General features: G+C 44.0%; 1 protein-coding gene across 2 annotated transcripts; it reads right to left on the bottom strand.

The window, feature by feature from the left end:
- Positions 1 to 3027: 3027 nt before the first annotated feature.
- On the bottom strand, positions 3028 to 18490 carry LOC124004525 (CCR4-NOT transcription complex subunit 4-like). 2 transcript variants are annotated; one of them, XM_046313254.1, is made up of 13 exons: positions 18273 to 18490; positions 16815 to 17033; positions 13110 to 13307; positions 11748 to 11834; positions 10462 to 10563; positions 10056 to 10181; positions 9488 to 9615; positions 8863 to 9087; positions 8236 to 8293; positions 7260 to 7521; positions 6484 to 7041; positions 5886 to 6131; positions 3028 to 5706 (listed from the first exon to the last, which is right to left on the bottom strand). In XM_046313254.1, exons 2-13 carry the CDS (start codon positions 16986 to 16988, stop codon positions 5324 to 5326), a joined length of 2547 nt encoding a protein of 848 aa, XP_046169210.1. In that variant the 5' UTR covers positions 16989 to 17033; positions 18273 to 18490; the 3' UTR covers positions 3028 to 5323. The 2 variants fall into 2 exon arrangements, with proteins under 2 accessions (XP_046169210.1, XP_046169211.1); XM_046313255.1 differs by having other exon boundaries at positions 5889 to 6131.
- Positions 18491 to 21265: the final 2775 nt, after the last annotated feature.

Genomic DNA, 21265 nt, shown 5'->3' with positions numbered 1-21265 from the left:
TACTATTCTGCTGCAGGTAGCTACAGAGCCCACTTCAATTCTGCTGCAGGTAGCTACAGAGCCCACTTTAATTTCTGCTGCAGGTAGCTACAGAGCCCACTACTATTCTGCTGCAGGTAGCTACAGAGCCCACTACTATTCTGCTGCAGGTAGCTACAGAGCCCACTGCTATTCTGCTGCAGGTAGCTACAGAGCCTAATTCAATTCTGCTGCAGGTAGCTACAGAGCCCACTACTATTCTGCTGCAGTTAGCTACAGAGCCCACTACTATTCTGCTGCAGGTAGTTACAGAGCCCACTTCAATTATGCTGCAGGTAGCTACAGAGCCCACTACTATTCTGCTGCAGGTAGTTACAGAGCCCACTTCAATTATGCTGCAGGTAGCTACAGAGCCCACTACTATTCTGCTGCAGGTAGCAGAGCCCACTACTATTCTGCTGCAGGTAGCAGAGCCCACTACTATTCTGCTGCAGGTAGCTACAGAGCCCACTACTATTCTGCTGCAGCTAGCTACAGAGCCCACTTCAATTATGCTGCAGGTAGCTACAGAGCCCACTACTATTCTGCTGCAGGTAGCTACAGAGCCCACTACTATTCTTCTGCAGGTAGCTACAGAGCCCACTACTATTCTGCTGCAGGTAGCAGAGCCCACTACTATTCTGCTGCAGGTAGCTACAGAGCCCACTACTATTCTGCTGCAGGTAGTTACAGAGCCCACTTCAATTATGCTGCAGGTAGCTACAGAGCCCACTACTATTCTGCTGCAGGTAGCTACAGAGCCCACTACTATTCTTCTGCAGGTAGCTACAGAGCCCACTACTATTCTGCTGCAGGTAGCAGAGCCCACTACTATTCTGCTGCAGGTAGCTACAGAGCCCACTACATTTCTGCTGCAGGTAGCTACAGAGCCCAATTCTATTCTGCTGCAGGTAGCTACAGAGCCCACTACTATTCTGCTGCAGGTAGCTACAGAGCCCACTACTATTCTGCTGCAGGTAGCTACAGAGCCCACTTCAATTCTGCTGCAGGTAGCTACAGAGCCCACTTTAATTTCTGCTGCAGGTAGCTACAGAGCCCACTACTATTCTGCTGCAGGTAGCTACAGAGCCCACTTCAATTCTGCTGCAGGTAGCTACAGAGCCCACACTACTATTCTGCTGCAGGTAGCTACAGAGCCCACTACTATTCTTCTGCAGGTAGCTACAGAGCCCACTACTATTCTGCTGCAGGTAGCTACAGAGCCCACTTCAATTCTGCTGCAGGTAGCTACAGAGCCCACACTACTATTCTTCTGCAGGTAGCTACAGAGCCCACTTCAATTCTGCTGCAGGTAGCTACAGAGCCCACACTACTATTCTGCTGCATGTAGCTACAGAGCTCACTACTATTCTTCTGCAGGTAGCTACAGAGCCCACACTACTATTCTTCTGCAGGTAGCTACAGAGCCCACTACTATTCTGTGCAGGTAGCTACAGAGCCCACTAGTATTCTGCTGCAGGTAGCTACAGAGCCCACTACTATTCTTCTGCAGGTAGCTACAGAGCCCACTACTATTCTGCTGCAGGTAGCTACAGAGCCCACTGCTATTCTGCTGCAGGTAGCTACAGAGCCCACTGCTATTCTGCTGCAGGTAGCTACAGAGCCCACTGCTATTCTGCTGCAGGTAGCTACAGAGCCCACTGCTATTCTGCTGCAGGTAGCTACAGAGCCCACTGCTATTCTGCTGCAGGTAGCTACAGAGCCCACTGCTATTCTGCTGCAGGTAGCTACAAAGCCCACTACTATTCTGCTGCAGGTAGCCAGAGCACACTGCTATTCTGCTGCAGGTAGCTACAGAGCCCAATACTATTCTGCTGCAGGTAGCTACAGAGCCCACTACTATTCTTCTGCAGGTAGCTACAGAGCCCACTGCTATTCTGCTGCAGGTAGCTACAGAGCCCACTGCTATTCTTCTGCAGGTAGCTACAGAGCCCACTGCTATTCTGCTGCAGGTAGCTACAGAGCCCACTGCTATTCTGCTGCAGGTAGCTACAGAGCCCACTGCTATTCTTCTGCAGGTAGCTACAGAGCCCACTGCAGGTAGCTACAGAGCACACTACTATTCTGCTGCAGGTAGCTACAGTATAGAGCATAGGCTGTCTGGCTGCACAGCACAGGGGGAGGTTGAGGACTGCATATGGAATAACTAATACAAACTTCATTCCCCTCACATATACACACACACACACACACACACATATATACACACACAAACAAAAAAGGCAGATCTCTTCTTAGCAACATACTCCTGCCATCTTTCTCAAAGTCAATAAATCAATTTTGGACAATGTCAATATTATCAGATGGGACAGAATGAAACAATTAGCTTTACAGGGGAGAATCAATGAAGACAATGTACCCAGAGACAACCTTCAGCATCAACATTCCACCAAGCTCTCTGTAACCTTGTCTGGGTAGACAGAGGCATCTTCCCAAATGGTATCCTATCCTATTCCCCATTTAGTGTACTACCTTTGTCCAGGGCCCTAGTAAAAACGTAGTGCAGTAAATAGGGAATAGGGTGCCATTTGGGACATCCAGACTGCAGAGCCAGAGTACTGAGTAAAGACAGACTGGCCCCTAGTGGAGAGAAAGCCTGAAGAAATTATTTATTGACTTAGTTTGTGGTGTCAACATTTGTTAAGGTAATTCAAATGTTCTCCTGGTCTTAAAATGCTGGTCTTCATGCTGTGGAGATCAAGCACATGTTACGTCAGAAACAGGACTCGGTTTCCCGGGGGCAGATCAAGTCTAATCCTGGACTAGAAAGATTGCTCAATGGAAATTCTCCAGTGATATACATTTTTAGTCCAAGACTAGGCTTAATCTTGAGTCCAGGAAACAGACCCTGGGAGTTGTTGATATAGCCAGTGTTACAAGTTATGATAGATTAGAACAGCCTGTGTAATACTTGAAGTTGAAGAAAAAAAAACATTGAAACGTGATAGTGTGAATCTCTGAGACAACAAAAAGAGCCAACTCGAGCACTGGGTTTTTCCTTTTATTTAAGGTTTGTTTTTCCAGACGGGCAGTGGACAGTTCAATTCCTTTAAGCTCCTCATTGTGTTTTATATCTCCGCATCACGTTAAAAACCACAGTAAGTATGACTGATTGTTGGTTTCACCTGGATCAGTTCATGTTTCTAGTGAATAATGTTTTAATAGGGGATATAGCAGGAGAGAGAAAGAGATAAAGATGTAGATATTATGGAGTTAAGACTTAAAAATAAAAGGTCGTGAAGGGAGGTTATTCATTCTCAAGGCCCGTCTTCTAGCACCTTCCTTTCACACAATCTCCTATATCGCATGACATTATTTAAATTCTCACTCTTTTCTACAGGTGCATTTCAGGACATTGTGACATCTAGGAAGCCTTTTCATCAACCCTGTCATCATTCATCTGTTGGGTCTTCTTGTGACTTTCCTGATAAGGGTTTAGCTACTGTAGTTGCCACACAGTGGCACTGTGCGGATCAGACCAAACTCTACATCTTAGGATGTCCCATTTTTAGCCTACATCTTCCCTCCAACAGTTTTTAAAGTAAAATTCCACCCCAAAACATTCAGTCCACTGCTGTTATAATCGCAAACTTTCAAAAAACATAAGAAAAAAAAGCCGGCATGATGCATTTTGCTTCAAATGATGCAAAACGCAGCATGTTATGAAAAAAAAAGAGCATAACAGCAGTAAATCTGAATTTTGAATGTTAAACATCTTAACTTGATTGCTGCCATGCAAAAAAATTGGGACTTCAACAATCAACTAATGAAATGATATCAAAATATCATTTTGGGGTGTTTTCCTTTAAATATCGTTCTTAATTTTTTGGCCTCCACTCCAGCCATTCTTAGTTTCCCCAGAACTAGCATGTAACGTGCTGAGGTCTGGTATCCTGACACTAGGCCTATTCTTCTTCCAATCTGAGAATAGTCGTGAGACTAATTATTATTCTTCAGTCCCCCAGTTAGGCAGTGCTCCATCCTCTACTACAGGATGGGGCACCATGACCCCAAAGGGAATGTGGGTTTTAATGACCTGTACAAGACAGACCATTGGGGCGCATTCCAGGCAGACTACATTGCAGTTGCCTGCCAGATCTCACAATGCCTGTATCAGCTAACTAGTTAAGCAGGTATAGCTAATCAGTTATATCAGTTAACCGCATATGATATAGCAGACTGACACCATTCAGCAAAGTCGATGACCATCGGTTGCTGCGCGAGTGCAGCGTGACTGCAATATTGTCAGCCTGGAACGTGACCATTGTGACCCTGCCTAACAGGGAAGCCGAAGCAGATTGGCTTGGCTGTGCCCTCAACTCCCACATTCTAACATTATATCCATCTGTGACCATCTCTGTCTGCATCATTTTCTGTCATCTGAACCAATTAAAACAAGCCTGAAGTAATTTTTACCCATGTTTTTCTCTAAAGATTTTCAATCTTACCTCCTCTTAATCAGTTAAAAGGCATTTGGTATCATTTTTGCCTTAAAGTTATAGTTCGCCTTAAAGCTTCTCTGCACTGAGTGAGTGTTAACCGTTTCATTCAGTCTCCTGTTTTATTCAAAGTGGGGAGGATGAGGGGCAAAGCTTTAAGAGCAGATTCACTATTCAGTTTGTTGCTTCATTCTCAAAGAGTAATCATGACTTCACTTTTTTTTCACGACGATTTTCCTACAGGTTTCATTTTTAATCATAAATTTACTTCTTAAAAATGACTCACGTTAGCTAATCTTGACTCCTGTACATTTGGAGTTATCGTCTTGGGTGTCACAAAAAGTATCACTGCTCCTATTCTCTGTGCTCGTCCAGATCATACAGACAGACTCCACGTGAAGCTCAGAGTAGTCAGCACCGGTCTGATCCCAAACAATTCATCTGGGTCGTGTTCATTATGCACCAAACAAAACCCATGAGGGACTTACATGGACTTATCTGCCCAATAAGAAACGCTCCTTTTCATTTTTCCGTTTGAAAACGTTTGACTACAGTGCATCCTACTGAAGGTGACCCTGACTACTGGAGCTCAGTGGGGCCGGTCAGTAGCAGACAAAGGGTTAACAGGTCATTCATGTCATGTGCCACAAAAACCAAAACAAACAAATAGGCCTTTAGAATAGAAAAAAAGGAGGAAGGAGAAAGAAAAAGAAAGCCTTGTTATTTTGTTAATCATTTTCATAATCTGATCATCTGCAGATTAGTGTGTGTACTGTATCTGTATTGCATTGGGGATCGGGATTACGACGTGGGTCGGGGGTAGTCTGCTGTAATCTGTCTTTAGTTTAGTGGCGGTCCCCGCCGGAGGCGCTCTGTAGCAACTCTGTGGCGCTTTGGCCTGGGGGTCTGAAGGCTGTCTGGAAGCCTGGGGGAGGGCTGTGGAATTGGCTGGGGTTGGGGTGTGTGGGCTGGGTCAGGCCGGGCAGGTAGGGGGCCCAACCAGAGCCTGCTCTGTGGTGGAGGTGTGGGTGTGAGGAGGCCTGGTCTAGGAGGCCATGGTGGTGGCTGTGGTGGAGGGATTGGTGTTGCTGGTTCTGGGGCTGCTGGGGGAGTGATGGCAGTGCAGGGCCGTCCATCTCTGTCAGGGCCTGGAGGGATTTGAGCCAGTGAGGAGGGTTCTGGTCCTCCTGGAGACAGTCTAAACTGCTGCCTGCTGAGGCTGGGATGCCTGAGGAGAGAAAGAAAGAGGTGAATGAAGATGTAGATTCTGGTTGGAAGTGACAATTTGAATCATCTGTGTAGTGAAAACTACACATGCAACCCTTGGGATCCCTAGGACAGTTTGGGAAACCGGTGCAATACAACACATACATTTGTTTATAATAAACAAAACGTAAAGTTACTCACTACCTGTGATGATAGCTGGGTCCATCCAGCTGGCCGTACCATCCCAGCTGAGACTGTGTGAGAGACCACCTGGCCCATTTAGCCCCCCAGGAGCCCCCATGTGGTTCATACTGGAGGAAGAGGAGGAAGAAGAAGATGAGGAGGAGTTGGGGAGACCCCCGAAGTTGATGTTGATGTTGGGGAGGAGAGCTCTCAAACCGTCCTGCCATTCTTTCACATTGAGGCCGTCTATAGAACTGCTGTTTTCTGCAGAGAGAGAGAAAAATACATTTAAATCAGGGATAAGTGAGAACATAAGGAGTGCTGCTTTGCTTCTGTAAAAAAAGATAAACGGTAGAGAAGACATTTAATATAGATTTGTAAGTCTTCACAGGGCAAAACACAGAAATGCATCTGCATGTAATATGTTTCTCGCAAGGTCAATATGACATGATCAAAACAGGCAAAACGATTACATATGTTTCGAAGTTCAATGCTTGTACGTTCATACTGAACAGATTGCGCTAAACCAGACTCAACCAGGGTTAGGGTCAATTCCATTTGACAGGGGACATAACTGACCCCAACACTCCCAGAAAACAGACCCAGGGTATCCTACCTGACATGGGGATCCCTCCCAGCCCTGTATTGTGACTGTGGTGCTGAGGAGGCATGCTCAAGTCCAGGAAGTTGCTATGTCCTCCTCCAGCATTGGCCGAGTGGTTCAAGTGTGAGAGGAGGTGGTTATTGCTGCGTGCCGAGGGAGGCATGCCCATCCAGGTATGCCGAGCTGCAGCGGCCTGGGCAGCCTGACTTCCACCATGATGACTGCTCTGACTCTGGGAACCAGGGAAACTAAAGGAGCTAGAAATGTGCCTGTGGTGGAGCTGAGAGAGGCGGGGTGGAGGTCCAATGCTGCTGGGGAAATGGTTGGGGTTGGAGAGGGGCATGTGGAGGCCGTGGTGGGACCCGGGGTGGTGGAGGCCGAAGGGGCTGGGGGACCCCAGGGGACTGGGCTGGTCCTGGACTGACAGCTCCTTCTCAATGAGGTCAGCCAGGGCCTTCCGTGTCACGTCAAAGGGGTCGAAGCCCAGGTCGTCGTCCTGCTGCTGTTTAGTAGAGGAGCCGAAGCCGAAGGCTGCCTGCCAGTCTGTGGAGGAGGATACCGGTATTGTGTCTGAGGAGAGCAAGGGTGGAAGAGTTAGCAAGTGGTTAGCAACGTTAGTCAAATGAATCCACAGCAAGGAGAGACAAGTGTGTAATTTTTGTCTTCATTGGCACAAGGTTCAAACAGTGGAGCAGAAACTGCCTTTGTTAACGGAAGCATTGTTTCTTAACCGTGACGGAGTGCGTGTGCGCTCGTGCATCTGCGTGATTCTGCCCCACACAACCCACCTGATGCGAAGAGGCTCTGTGGTTCGGGGGTCATGGGCCAGTCGGATCCCCCTCTAGGCGAACTGGCGAAGGGGGGCAGGCCGGACGGGATGGGGTTGGGGTGTCTGAAGTTACTGTTGTCGGAGAACAGGGACTGGGACTCTGCAGCAGCCCCCTCGAAGGGCGAGCGGGCGGTGAGGTCTGCTACAGTGATGGGAACCACCAGACTGCTGGGGGGCTTAGTCAGCCCCGGGGGAGGGGAAGGGGACTCGCGGTTAGGCATCTGGAAGGGGGAAAGAGGAATAAGGGGACTAAATTAGTGGGGGGATACCATTAATACAGTCTAACATTTGTAAACAATAATAATTCATAATGAAAACAAATCTTTTAAAGGTCCAACCAATGCAGCCGTTTTTACGTCAATATCAAATCATTTATTGGTAACAATTAGGTACCTTACTGTGATTGTTTTCAATTAAAATGGTCCAAAATACATTTGAAAAATTCTTCTTAGCAAAGAGCAATTTTCCAATCAATAATTTTGCTAGGACTGTCTGGGAGTGGTCTGATTGATTGAGGAGCTATTTATTATTGGCAGAGGGGTTTGGAACTCTTATTAGTCTGGTGATGTCACCAGGCAGGCCAAAACTTCATCCCACCAACACATGCTGAAATTTCAGCCGGTCTTTTCAAACAGCTCTTACACTAAAATGGCATTATCATCATTTTCACTGTATTATTCCAACCTCAGTGTGGAAATATATATAAAAAGCAGGAAAGTCCCATTTTGGACGACACTGGGCATTTAAAAATGGCTCAGGGAAGAAACAGTCTAGTCTGGATAGATATGACAATTTCTCTAATACCATCCCTATGTACTGCATGTAAATAAAGTAATTATCTATACATTTATAAGAATATTGAAAAGACATTCAAATGATTAAAATACTTTACTTCTACATGTTCAATTATCTAAAGGTAGCAAAAGTTCTCTTACCTGTTGTAAAGTCTCTCCATTCACCATACCTATTGATTCCGGAGGTTTGTCGCTGGGACTAGAGGGAAAGAGAAACAGACCAGCATCAGACTACGCAGCTGTGTAGTTCATGGCCTAACAAAAGGGAGCAAAAAAAGGTGGCCAGTTTGGCCTGTGAGTTATACCCTTTTCAGTTCACTCTATTGTTCACATTTCCCTTTTCAGCAACTATAGTGAATGTGTAACCTTGTCTTCTCGGTACAGCTTGGTTTAGCTCGACTCCAGCCAGCCTGTATGTCTGTCCTGGTAATAACGGGATCACTGTCACAATTGGAGTAGAAGAGGGACAGAGCCCATCCCAGTGTCCAGCCTCACTAATATAAGACTAATAGCCTGGCGGGTAGGAGCGATGGGCCAGTAACCGAAAGGCTGCTAGATCCAATCACCGAGCTGACATGGTAAACATCTGTAGTTCTGCCCCTGAACAAGGCAGTTAACCCACTGAAGACGTGGACGTCGATTAAGGCAGTCCTCCGCACCTCTCTGATTCAGAGGGGTTGGGTTAAATGAGGAAGACATTTTCAGTTGTACAACTGACTAGGTATCCCCGTTTCCCCACTAATGTACTACTACATTACTATAGATTACCCGTTGCTGTCACAATTAGAAGAGAAGGGGGACAGGGCAGCCCCCTGGACAGACCCCATCCCTGTGTCCAGCCCCAAGCCAAGTCTTAACCCGTCTGAGGTCATGACTTCTGGGTCCAGACAGCAGTCTAGCAGCGGAGGAGATTTCCTGTCCTCCGACAGCCCATTGGCCAGTTTGCCACCATACACCGATAGTGTTGGCCACCCGTCCTTGCCGTTGCTGGGTCTGTGTTGAGAAATAGACAAAAACAAGAGGTCAGCATGGAAGAGAGAGATGTTGTGTGGAAGACTTGGAGAGAGAACTGCGGCCTGCGGTGTTCTAGCTGTTAGTGCCACGGCCTTCAGTGCAAATATTTGCTTTTTGGGTTTGCGGGGAGAGGTTTCACATATCAAGTTTATTTGCCATTCAAATAATGTATTCATTACACGTATCAATGGATCTTACTCACCCAAGGTCTCACAAAAGCACACAATAGAAACTGCAAGAAAGAAATATGCAAATACATTGTGTCGACCAGGGTTCCCCAACCTCAGTCCTGCCCCCCCAAATAAGGTCAATGTCATCAAATCAAGGGATGCTGCGTGGAAGAAAAAGATAGAGGGGAGAACCAAAATACTAAATGTACCTTTGTGTAGAATTTGAAGATTTGCTTTTGGACTTTTCCCCTGAACACGTTGGTGTTTGTAGAAAGCTGGGGTTCATTTTGTAGAGGTCCTGGAGTAGTTTCTGCTCGTATTCTTGGTGTTTCCCGGCCTAAGGACACAAACATTACATTAAGTCATTTTAGCAGTGAATAATAACACAATGCTCCCACTGTGCACCTAACTCAATTCAACTGTATGGCAGCGACTATAGGAGTTGGCTATACAACAAACAGATCTGGGACCAGGCTAGATTCAAGAAACACTAATGCGGAGGTCTGAAGTAATTTGAAGTAAGAATACAATACAAAATTGTGGCAGACACCAAAAAAATCTCTAAAAGGGAAGAATATATAAACACAGCCAGACCTAACCCTTACATCTGAATGAATTAACTCTACTGATCCAAGAGAAGAAACTGGATTGGTCACCATCATCAAACACATATGCCCTGGCCTACTGACACCCAGGCAAGTACAATACATGACGTCAAGTCATCTGCCATCTCTATTCGCCCAGCAACACAAACAGGAAGAATAACGGTTTGTTGACCTGCATCTCCTCTTTCGTAAAGCTAGCCGCCTCGTCCCCCAGCTCGTGTAGATACATACAGTCTGGTTTGGGACACTGCATGCTTTTGAGGAAGTAACTGCAGTATTTTGTTGTGCCTAAAGAAGCCTGCAATACAAACAAACACAGAAAGCTCAGTGAAAATGTACTTGTGATGATATTCTGTTGAATGTTCTCTTCAGCTGAGGTCAGAAGTCATATAGTATTTGAGAGCATTCCTTACAAAAAGTCACCAACTACTTCTAGGACCAGTTTCCCAGACACAGATTTAGCCTCGTCCTGGACTAAAATAAACCCTCAATGGAATTTCTTTTATCCAGGATTTGGTTTAATCTGTGTCTGGGGAAACTGGCCCTGAATGTCTGTTCCTGTGTGTTAAGTCTCACACCTTGAGTGTCCTACCGTCCACCACCACATTGTTCACACATTGTATTGCTCTGAGGGCGTCTTCAGAGCGGATGTAAGTGACATAGGCACTAGCACTGGGACCCTGTGGATCAGAAAATAAATAGGTTTAAATAGGTAGTTCATGTCCCATTCTCCATATTTACATTTGAGAGGAAATCACCTGCTGTTGAATTCAATCCCACATATACCAGCCAAAGTCAAAGGATGGCATTTGAACCAGACAGATCTTTCGATGCTCAATATCATTAAAAATGTGGTTGATTTTTTTTTAGAGACAACCATGTGTGCATTAACGAACCAATTACACAATCAATTTGACTTTGGTAAAAACAAAACTACATAACTTCATGCTAATCATTTATTTGAATGGTAAATCTCTATAGATAAAGTGGGTAAATAGAAATAGGCCAACGCCTATTCACAATACAGGTGAATACATATTCAATAGGAGTGTGTGTGTGTTGCATCGAGTTAGTGAGCATGTTTTGGATGATATCATGGGGCTAACAATTCCCTTCCATTTGGGAATTATTTTATTGTACTGATCCACATTTGCGTAGAAGAAACGATCTCTTCTATAAAAGGGCACACTAAGACCTAAGGACATCATTCACACAGTGAGAGAGACTGGAGAGGGACGTGATGCTGAGGAAACGAGGAGTTTTTTTGGCAATGACTATGGTTTTAGGTGAGAATGAGCTTTGAAATCAGCCTATATTCGCATTATGTTCATATAATATCGCAAACAAAGTACTAGGGTAGTGAACTGACGTTAACTTCCGCCGTAAGCTAGCAAGGAAAGCTCGCCTACAAAGTTGAAAGCAATCGGTATCTTATTGTATTGTAAAGTGTTCTAGTCTGTAAATGGACCATGTTGTGAACAGTTATTTGCAGTTGCAACATTTCTACATGCCGTGTTGCATTATTCAAATGTGTTAACTTCTGTGCAGCATGAGTGGGGCGCGAGCATGTTGCAGCCCAGCATCGTGTTAGCTCCCCTCTCCCAATCAGTAGACTACGGGAGACATTTGACAGAAATATCAGAAGAAACAAATTCTAACACCGAACCGTTTTTCATGTTCTGGTATCGAAAGAGTACCAACGTTTGAATAATCCCACATCTTATGATGTGCCACTTAGCAGGCACTTTTATCCAAAGTGATTTGCAGCACAGTCAGTGTAAATATTTTCTGTATGGGATCTCTGCAGGAATTGAACCCACAACCGTGCCTTTCACCAACTGAGCCACATAGAACCAGCTCTTACCTGTGAACCTGCATATGATGTGCTGTTGTTGATGACCACCTTGTGTATTTTCCCAAACTTCCCAAAATACTCTGGCCTCTTTAGAACCTGTGGAGAAACAGAGACAAATAGAGGGATGATTGTACTATGCTCTAGCATTATGGGGAAATTGTTCACAAACAGAATTGTATAAATACAGTTGGGAGGGAAAACAAATATAGCTAGGTCAGTAGACCAGAAATATGATCAAGTAAGAGAATAGTGAGATGAAATGCTATATCGCTCACACTAACTAGGTTATGGCTGAAGCACAGTGGAGGGCTGGGGACTTAGATTTAGCGTGTGTGTGTGTGTGTGTGTGTGTGTGTGTGTTAGAACAATGTTCTAAATTATTTTGATCTTCACCCACATCTGTGGACGTCAAGTAATCTACGATAAAACTATGTACTATATGTGCAACAGCTCATTTAAGCAGCAAAAAACATTGCCCAGGCAAACAAGCATGCATGGGTTAACTGTAAAGGGAATGGGATTTTTAGATCACACGGAATATATTTCATATAGAACAAGAAACCTATGGCATTTTAGCTTAAAACCGATGTGGGAAAATAACACCCAACACCCAGGTTTTCCAGAAATCCTCGCTGGAGGATTCCCAATTTCTGGAAAACCTGAGAATTTTGGAAAATGTGTGGAATTTTGCCACCTTAACTATAAAAAAATAAAAAATAATACATGCCATTTGAAAGACGCTTTTATACAAAGAGACTTAGTCATGCAATGCATTCACTTCACGTACAGGTGGTCCCGGGAATCTATACCACTATCCTGGCGTTACAAGTGCCATGCTCTACCAAATGAGCTACAGAGGACCACATATTTACCCCTAGGCAAAGAGCCGTGTTACTCATATCCAGCCGAGGGATAGCCACAGTCAGCCCATAGCATAGACATAAAATGTATGCCTATGTAAGTGGCAGCAGTCTTGACATTTTAGGTAGGAAATTCACTAAATATCTTCATTTTCGGTATGCCAGCGTTTCCTTTGGGCGTGAGGGGGCCTCAAGATTTGCATAAAATAAAAACTAGAAACCGTTTAGTCATTTTATAAAAGAGGGTAAAAAAAAAAACGATTCACTCACACGTCTAGATTTATATAGTAGGCTTATATTGTGGAATCGAACACCAGGTTTCTCTGCACCACCCTGACCCTATGAGTGTGTGTGTGTGTCCTGTCACACCTCTGGGTCTGCGAGCTTTTGAGAGAGCCCGACAAACACCAGGTTTCTCTGTACCACCCTGACCCCATGTGTGTGTGTGTGTGTGTGTGTGTGTGTGTGTGTGTGTGTGTGTGTGTGTGTGTGTGTGTGTGTCCTGTCTCACCTCTGGGTCTGCGAGCCTTTGAGAGAGCCCGACAACAAAAACCAGGTTTCTCTGCACCACCCTGACACTGGCCAGGTGTTTCCGATTCTCTGTCACCTTCTGTTTCTTCTCGTTCTGCTTCTGCTTCTTCTCGTTCTTTATCCTCTGAATCTCCTCCTGTGACAGGGGCTTGTACACCGCAGGGTCCTCCGGGTACGGCTGGATGGTAGGGGCAGAGATAGAAAGACAGGTAAGCTCACCTGTACGTAGGTACAGCATATTCATAAAGTATTCCGACCCATTTAATTTTTCCCCACATTGTTGTTACAGCCGTATTCTAAAATGTATTCAATTACACCCACCCCCCCCCAATCAATCTACACACAACACCCCATAATGGCAAAGCAAAAACATGTTCACAAATGTATTAAATAAGTAAGTAGTATTCAGACCCTTCACTCAGTACTTTGTTGAAGCACCTTTGGCAGCGATTACAGCCTAGAGTCTCCTTGGGTATGACACTACAAGCTTGTCACACCTGTATTTTGGGAGTTTCTCCCATTCTTCTCTGCAGATCTTCTCAAGCTCTGTCAGGGTGGATGGGGAGAGTCGCTACACAGCCATTTTCAGGTCTCTCCAGAGATGTTAAATTAGGTTCAAGTCCGAGCTCAGGCGGAGCCACTCAAGGACATTCAGAGACTTGTGCTGAAACCACTCCTGCGTTCTCTTGACTGTGTGCTTAGGGTCGTTGTCCTGTTGGAAGTTGAACCGTCGCCCCAGTCTGTGGTCCTGAACACTCTGGAGCAGGTTTTTTATTTATTTTATTTTACCTTTATTTAACTAGGCAAGTCAGTTAAGAAAAATTCTTATTTTCATCAAGGATCTCTCCATACTTTGCTCTGTTCATCTTTCCCTCGATCCTGACTTGTTTCCCAGTCCCTGCCACGGAAAAACATACCCACCACATGATACTGCCACCACGCTTCATCATAGGGATGGTGCCAGCATTCCTCCAGATGTGACACTTGGCATTCAGGTCAAATAGTTCAATCTTTGTTTCATCAGACCAGAAAATCTCGTTTCTCATGGTCTGACAGTCCTTTAGGTGCCTTTTGGCAAACTCCAAGCGAGATGTCATATGCCATTTATGGAGGAGTGGCTTCTGGAGGAGTGGCTTCCGTCTGGCCACTCTACCATAAAGGCCTGATTGGTGGAGGTCTAGGACAATTCCTTTGACTTCATTTCTTGTTTTTTTCTCAGACATGCACTGTCAACTGTGGGACCTTACATATACAGGTGTGTGCCTTTTCAAATCATGTCCAATCAATTGAATTTACCACAGGTGGACTCCAATCAAGTTGTAGAAACATGTCAAGGATGACCAATGTAAACAGGATGCACCTGAGCTCAATTTTGAGTCTCATAGCAAAGGGTCTGAATTAGAGGTCGAACGATTATGATTTTTCAATGCCGATACCGATTATTGGAGAACCACAAAGCCGATGCTGATTAATCGGCCATTTTGTTTTTAAAAAATGTAATAATGACAATTACAACAATACTGAATGAACAATTTTATTTTAACTTAATATAATACATCAATAAAATCAATTTAGCCTCAAATAAATAACGAAACATGTTCAATTTGGTTTAAATAATGCAAAAACAAAGTATTGAAGAAGTAAAAGTGCAATATATGCCATGTAAAAAAGCTAACATTTAAGTTCCTTGCTCAGAACATGAGAACATATGAAAGCTGGTGGTTTCTTTTAACACAAGTCTACAATATTCCCAGGTAAGAAGTTTTAGGTTGTTGTTATAGGACTATTTCTCTCTATACCATTTGTATTTCATATACCTTTGACTATTGGATGTTCTTATAGGCACTTTAGTATTGCCAGTGTAACAGTATAGCTTCCGTCTCTCTCTCCTCTACCTGGGCTCAAACCAGGAACACATCGACAACAGCCACCCTCGAAGCATCGTTACCCATCACTCCACAAATGCCGCGGCCCTTGCAGAGCAAGGGGAACAACTACTTCAAGGTCTCAGAGCGAGTTACGTCACCGATTGAAACACTATTAGAACGCAGCCCGCTAACTAGCTAGCCATTTCACATCGGTTACACCAGCCTAATCTCGGGAGTTGATAGGCTTGAAGTCATAAACAGCTCAATGTTTGAAGCACAGGGAAGAGCTGCTGGTAAATGCACAAAAGTGCTGTTGGAATGAATAGTTACGAGCCTTCTGCTGCCTGCCACCGCTCAGTTTGATTTGATAGAGCAGTCTTAAGACTTAATTATAACATAATAAAACACAGAAATACGAGCCTTATGTCATTAATATGGTCAAATCTGGAAACTATAATTTGAAAAACAAAATGTTTATTCTTTCAGTGAACTACGGAACTGTTGGTGGCATCCGTAAGTCTAAATATTCCTGAAACATTGCACAACCTTCAATGTTATGTCATAATTAAGTTTGCAATGAGCCAGGCGGCCCAGACTGTTGCATATACCCTGACTCTGCGTGCAATTAACGCAAGAGAAGTGACAATTTCCCTAGTTTAATATTGCCTGCTAACCTGGATTTCTTTTAGCTAAATATTCAGGTTTAAAAAATATACCTCTATTGATTTTAAGAAAGGCATTGAAGTTTATGGTTAGGTACATTCGTGCAACAATTGTGCTTTTATCGCGAATGCACTTTTGATAAGTCATCTCCCGTTTGGCGAAGTTGGTCTTCACACAGTTCGCAACGAGCCAGGTGGCCCAACCTGCTGCATATAGCCTGACTCTGTTGCACAGAATGCAAGAGAAGTGACACAATTTCCCTAGTTAAAAGAAATGCATGTTAGCAGGCAATATTAACTATATATGCAGGTTTAAAAATATATACTTGTGTATTGATTTTAAGAAAGGCGTTGATGTAAATGGTTAGGTACACATTGGTACAACGACAGTGCTTTTTTTGCGAATGCGCTTGTTAAATAACCGTATGGCGAAGTAGGCTATGATTAAATGATTAATTAACAGGCACCGCATCGATTATATGCAACGCAGGACAAGCTAGATAAACTAGTAATATCAACCATGTGTAGTTAACTAGTGATTATGTTAAGATTGATTGTTTTTTTATAAGATACATTTAATGCTAGCTAGCACCTTACCGTGGCTCCTTGCTGCACTCACATAACAGGTAGTCAAGCCTGCTACGCAGTCTCCTCGTGGAGTGCATAATGATCGGTATCCAAAAATGCAGATTGCCGATTGTTATGAAAACTTGAAGTCGGACTTAATTAATCGGCCATTCCGATTAATCAGTCAAACTCTAGTCTGAATACTTATGTAAATAAGGTATCCGTTTAAAAAAAAGAGAAAAAAATAGTTTTGCTTTTTCACAATGGGGTATTTTGTGTGTAGATTGATGAGGGGGAAAACATATTTGATCAATTTTAGAATAAGGCTGGAACGTAACAAAATGTGTAAAAAGTCCAGGGGTCTGAATACTTTCCAAATGCACTGTATATCCTTCTGAGGAGAGTTGGGAGCAGAATAATATTCTACGAGATTGTATGTCACATTTGCATAACAACTATGTTTATTGACAGCACCACCCGCCAGCCAGGCTCACTTTTCTGCAGGATGGGCAGAGGCTGTTCTTGTCTGTGTGGAGGCAGTGCCAACGGAATGTTAAGGTAAGGGCCAGGTTAAGATAGGTTATGTACCTTTCTGCAGGCAGGGCAGAGGCCGTTCTCATCAGTGCGGATGCGGTGCCAACAGAAGCGGCAGATCTGGTAGCCGCAGGTGCAGGGAAAGAAGTTTACGTCGTCAATCTCCAGCGGCTCCATGCACAGGGGGCACTCCATGGAGTCGTCCTTTATCTCGGGGCTGTGGGACATCCTATGGCACGGCGAGGTGGAGCAGATGTCACGGCTGGTCACGGGCTGGGAAAGAGAAGCGTAGTAAGGGATGAGAGGATAGAAAGTTGAGATGGACACAATTGTTACTCAAACTCTATTTGGAGCATTTCTGAAGAATATAAATTGTGAATAATGGAGAACATGAAGAGTACACACTACCGTCAATGCAAAATGTAGGCCCAAACTGGACCTGCTCAGTTAGTTAGTAGTACTGGTAAAGAGGGATGTCCTATTATCATGTAGCCTAAGCTAAATGGTATGAGGCTCATCAATATCTTCTGCCTGTTAGCAGTTGTTACAAAGTAGTGGCTTGTGGAAGTAACAAACGAATGAGGTGGTGTTGACAGTAGGAGGGCGTTCTATCGTGTAGCTGTCAACTGTATTACATCACAGGTTGATCAAATAAACAGGCCTATCGAATCTTGGGGTTTGTTGAGGATGAGTTTGCGCTTGTCCGGGATGTAAATTGCAAATAGGATGTTACTGAAACAGAGCTAGTTATTGGTTGTAAGTGGGCTAAATATATCGTAAAAAACTAGCTAGCTACATGCCAGCTAACGATAGCTACAAGGGTAACACTAGTTGGTTGAGTTGCAATTCAAAATCCGTTGCTAAACTACAGCCTAAATACGAAGGGCTTCGCGCCCCTATCCTCTTTCTGGTGCAGCTGTACAAGCAAGCAGCAAACGTCAGCTGACTGATAGTTACTAGCTATTCCAACCAGCTTGATAGCTAACTAACGTTAGCATGTTGCGAATGGTTTGCAATGATTCTCTAATGTTAGTTCACGGCATGACATTATGTATCAGCTAGCCGTTCAGGTGCTAAAACAAAATATAAAATACTCAAGTCGATGAGTAAAAGGACATGCACTTAATGTTGGGTTGAATAAATAGTTAACCAAAGTTCACAAGACATGGAGTCTTGTGAATACAAAGTGACAGCTTGCTAACCGACGAAGGTGCTAATAGGCTAACATTAGCCTACAAGCTAACTTCAGAGTCCAGGCTGGCATTCGCAGTTAGCTAACTTGGCTAGCTAGCGGCTGCGGCCTACTAACGTTAGTTTACTAGCTAACAGACGCCGACACAGTAAACCATTGACAGTTCAGTAAATCCACAAATAGACAACGATGCAAAGGATGGCATTGACATAGAAAATGTATCAATTCGTTTATGCAACCATGGAGCTAATGCTATTTTGCCACGAAATCAGTAGCAGACAGTTACAATAATAGTTCGGGCTAGCTTGCTAGCCACTTACCCTGTCCGTATTACAGGGATTCCACTCCAAATGGACAGTCACACCAAATTGGGCGGGGATTGCTAATGTCTCTGAACTGTCCAGATTTGTATAGATAGACACTTTAGATTATGTTAGGTTTATTATTTCGCTATAATTCAAAAGGCTTGATAGATGTTTTGCCCTTTTCTTTCTTATCTGTAGAGACACTTTACGCTCTAACCACCATCTTAACTAGCGTTAAAATAGGGAGGAGGGAATGGGGCAAGCGCTCAGTACGTACTGAGGCTGCGTGGGAGGCTATCAACAATGCATTGTGGGAAATGTAGTTAATTATGCTTTCAGTCTGGATACTTTTGACGGGCAAATTTCCAATTTGGTGGTTGGTAAACAAAATCCCGACTCATCTGGGAATGTGCCTGGTAGTGTGTTTGAAGTAGAGGGAGTACTTTATTTATTATTTTATTTAACCCTTGTTTTACCAGGTAATTTGACTGAGAACACTAATTTACAGCAACAACCTGGAGAATAGTTACATGGGAGAGGAAGGGGGATGAATGAGCCAATTGTAATCTGGGAATGTTTAGGTGGCCATGATGGTATGAGGGCCAGATTGGGAATTTAGCCAGGACATGGGGGTTAACATCCCTACTCCTTGTGACCCGTCTGCAAGACAGGGCTTAGCATGTCTCTCGAGGAGGCCAAAAATAGATTTGGAAAAGTTTAATATTTTCAGAAGATGTCGGGTAATTGGTTAAGGGAGGAGGATTGGAGGGAAAGAGAGGAGGTTGAAAAAACGGAGGGAGGCAGAGGATGGGTTTGACTCTGTTGAAGAGGGTATGTCGAGGGAGATTGGTGTCAAGTTGCATTGATGGACATGGTTATGATAAAGATACATTCGGTCCAGTGGGAGTGAGATTTTTGAAGAGGGTGAACAGGCCTTTTTGCTGATCCCATGGATGGTTTCAGGTTGGGTTGAAAAGATGGTGGGTGCTGTTGAGTCGAGGAACGTAACCCAACGTGGACTTTCTTCAAATTGGGTGAAGATCAGTTTCTTCCTTTGCTCTTAGGAATAGGACACCATTGAAATGAGTGCTTTCTGGGGTAGCGTTAAGTGTGATGGGGGAGCAATTGAAGTTGAGGATTCACTGTGTTTGTGACGCCCACCGTTTAGTGCGACGCAGACCCGGTATTGAGCGTGGTGAAACAGAAGTCACTGTCAGTCCTTTTGAGTTTTCAGTCTTTACTCAACAAGGTCATGTTAGGATATATCAGTTATCCTGTTAGAGCGTGTAGGAGGGAGATTCCAAGATGTGGGAAGTGTGCAGGAGGGCATGGGGTACAGGATTGTGTAGTTTCGGTGGATAAAGTTTTGTGTGTCAACTGTAGGGGTGCCCATGTTGGTGGGGACCGGAAGTGTTGGGTGTGAGAGAGGCAGGTTGAGGTGGATAGAGTCAAAGTAGTGCAGAAGGTATGCTGAGGCAGTGAAGAAAGTAGAGGAGGATGGGTCGAGGGTTAGGGATTCTGAGAGGAACTCTGTGAATAGTAGATTGGTGCCAGCACAGAGGTATAGGCCAATGAGTGATTTATGCTTCAGTAAGGTTGGCTTCTTAGAGTTCATAGCAATGGTTATCAACTGTCCCGCAGAAATGGAATGTAAATCACGGAAAATAGATGCTGCGGTGAAAGCAGCAGAGAAGTGCATTGGGGTACGTGATTTGACTTCAGTAGAGTCACAGGGTATGTTGAGTTGTAGTGTCCCGTCTTCTCAGGTCATTGGCCTAGGGTAGGATCCGATAGGGTCAAAGTAGTGGATTAAGGTGATGGGATTTAAATGAGTATAGGGTTAGTTGGTAGGGTAATTATTATTATAATAACACATTTTATGAAACAAAAAATATATATATATACAGTTGAAGTCAGACGTTTATATTCACCTTAGCCAAATAAGTTTAAACTCCGTTTTTCACAATTCCTGACATTTAATCCTTGGAAACATTCCCTGTCTTAGGTCAGTTAGGATCACCAGTTTATTTTAAGAATGTGAAATGTCCGAATAATAGTAGAGAGAATGATTTATTTCAAATTTGATTTCTTTCATCACATTCCCAGTGGGTCAGAAGTTTACATACACTCAATTAGTATGTGGTAGCTTTGCCTTTAAATTGTTTAACTTGGGTCAATCGTTTTGGGTAGCCTTCCACAAGCTTCCCACAATACGTTGGGTGAATTTTGGCCCATTCCTCCTGACAGAGCTGGTGAAACTGAGTCAGGTTTGTAGGCCTCCTTGCTCGCACACCCTTTTACAGTTTTAACCACACATTTTCTAAGGGATTGAGGTCAGGGCTTTATGATGGCCACTCCAATACCTTGACTTTGTTGTCCTTAAGCCATTTTGCTACAACTTTGGAAGCATGCTTGGGGTCATTGTCCATTTGAAAGACCCATTTGCGTCCAAGTTTTAACTTTCTGACTGATGTCTAGAGATGTTGCTTCAATATATACACATCATTTTCCTACCTCATGAAGCTATCTATTTTGTGAAGTGCAGCAGTCCCTCCTGCAGCAAAGCACCCCGTCACAATTGGGATGGTGTTCTTCGGCTTGCAAGCCTCCCCCTTTTTACTCCAAACATAATGATGGTCATTATGGCCAAACAGTTCTATTTTTGTTTCATCAGACCGGAGGGCATTTCTCCAAAAAGTACGATCTTTGTCTCCATGTGCAGTTGCAAACCGTAGTCTGGCTTTTTTATGGCGGTTTTGGAGCAGTGGCTTCTTCCTTGCTGAGTGGCCTTTCAGGTTATGTCACTATAGGACTCGTTTTACTGTGGATACAGATACTTTTGAACCTGAACCTGTTTCCTCCAGCATCTTCACAAGGTCCTTTGCTGTTGTTCTGGGATTGATTAGCACATTTCCCACCTAATTACATTCATCTCTTGGAGGCAGAACATGTCTCCTTCCTGAGCGATATGACAGCTGCGTTGGTCCATGATGTTTATACTTGCATAC

This window comes from Oncorhynchus gorbuscha, linkage group LG02, assembly GCF_021184085.1.
Source record: "Oncorhynchus gorbuscha isolate QuinsamMale2020 ecotype Even-year linkage group LG02, OgorEven_v1.0, whole genome shotgun sequence".
NCBI classification, from domain to species: Eukaryota; Metazoa; Chordata; class Actinopteri; order Salmoniformes; family Salmonidae; genus Oncorhynchus; species Oncorhynchus gorbuscha.
This window is presented reverse-complemented; position numbering and strand designations above follow the sequence as displayed.

What these genes read in the sequence shown, in the direction of transcription:
- LOC124004525 (XM_046313254.1), bottom strand. Translation starts at nt 16,988, where the DNA reads ATGTCCCACAGCCCCGAGATAAAGGACGACTCCATGGAGTGCCCCCTG. An exon ending in TCTGCCCTGCCTGCAGAAAG is followed by an intron (nt 13,308 to 16,814) that starts GTACATAACCTA and finishes CCTACCATCCAG; the next exon opens with CCGTACCCGGAGGACCCTGC. An exon ending in CCCAGCTATCATCACAGGTA is followed by an intron (nt 5,707 to 5,885) that starts GTGAGTAACTTT and finishes TTCTCTCCTCAG; the next exon opens with GCATCCCAGCCTCAGCAGGC.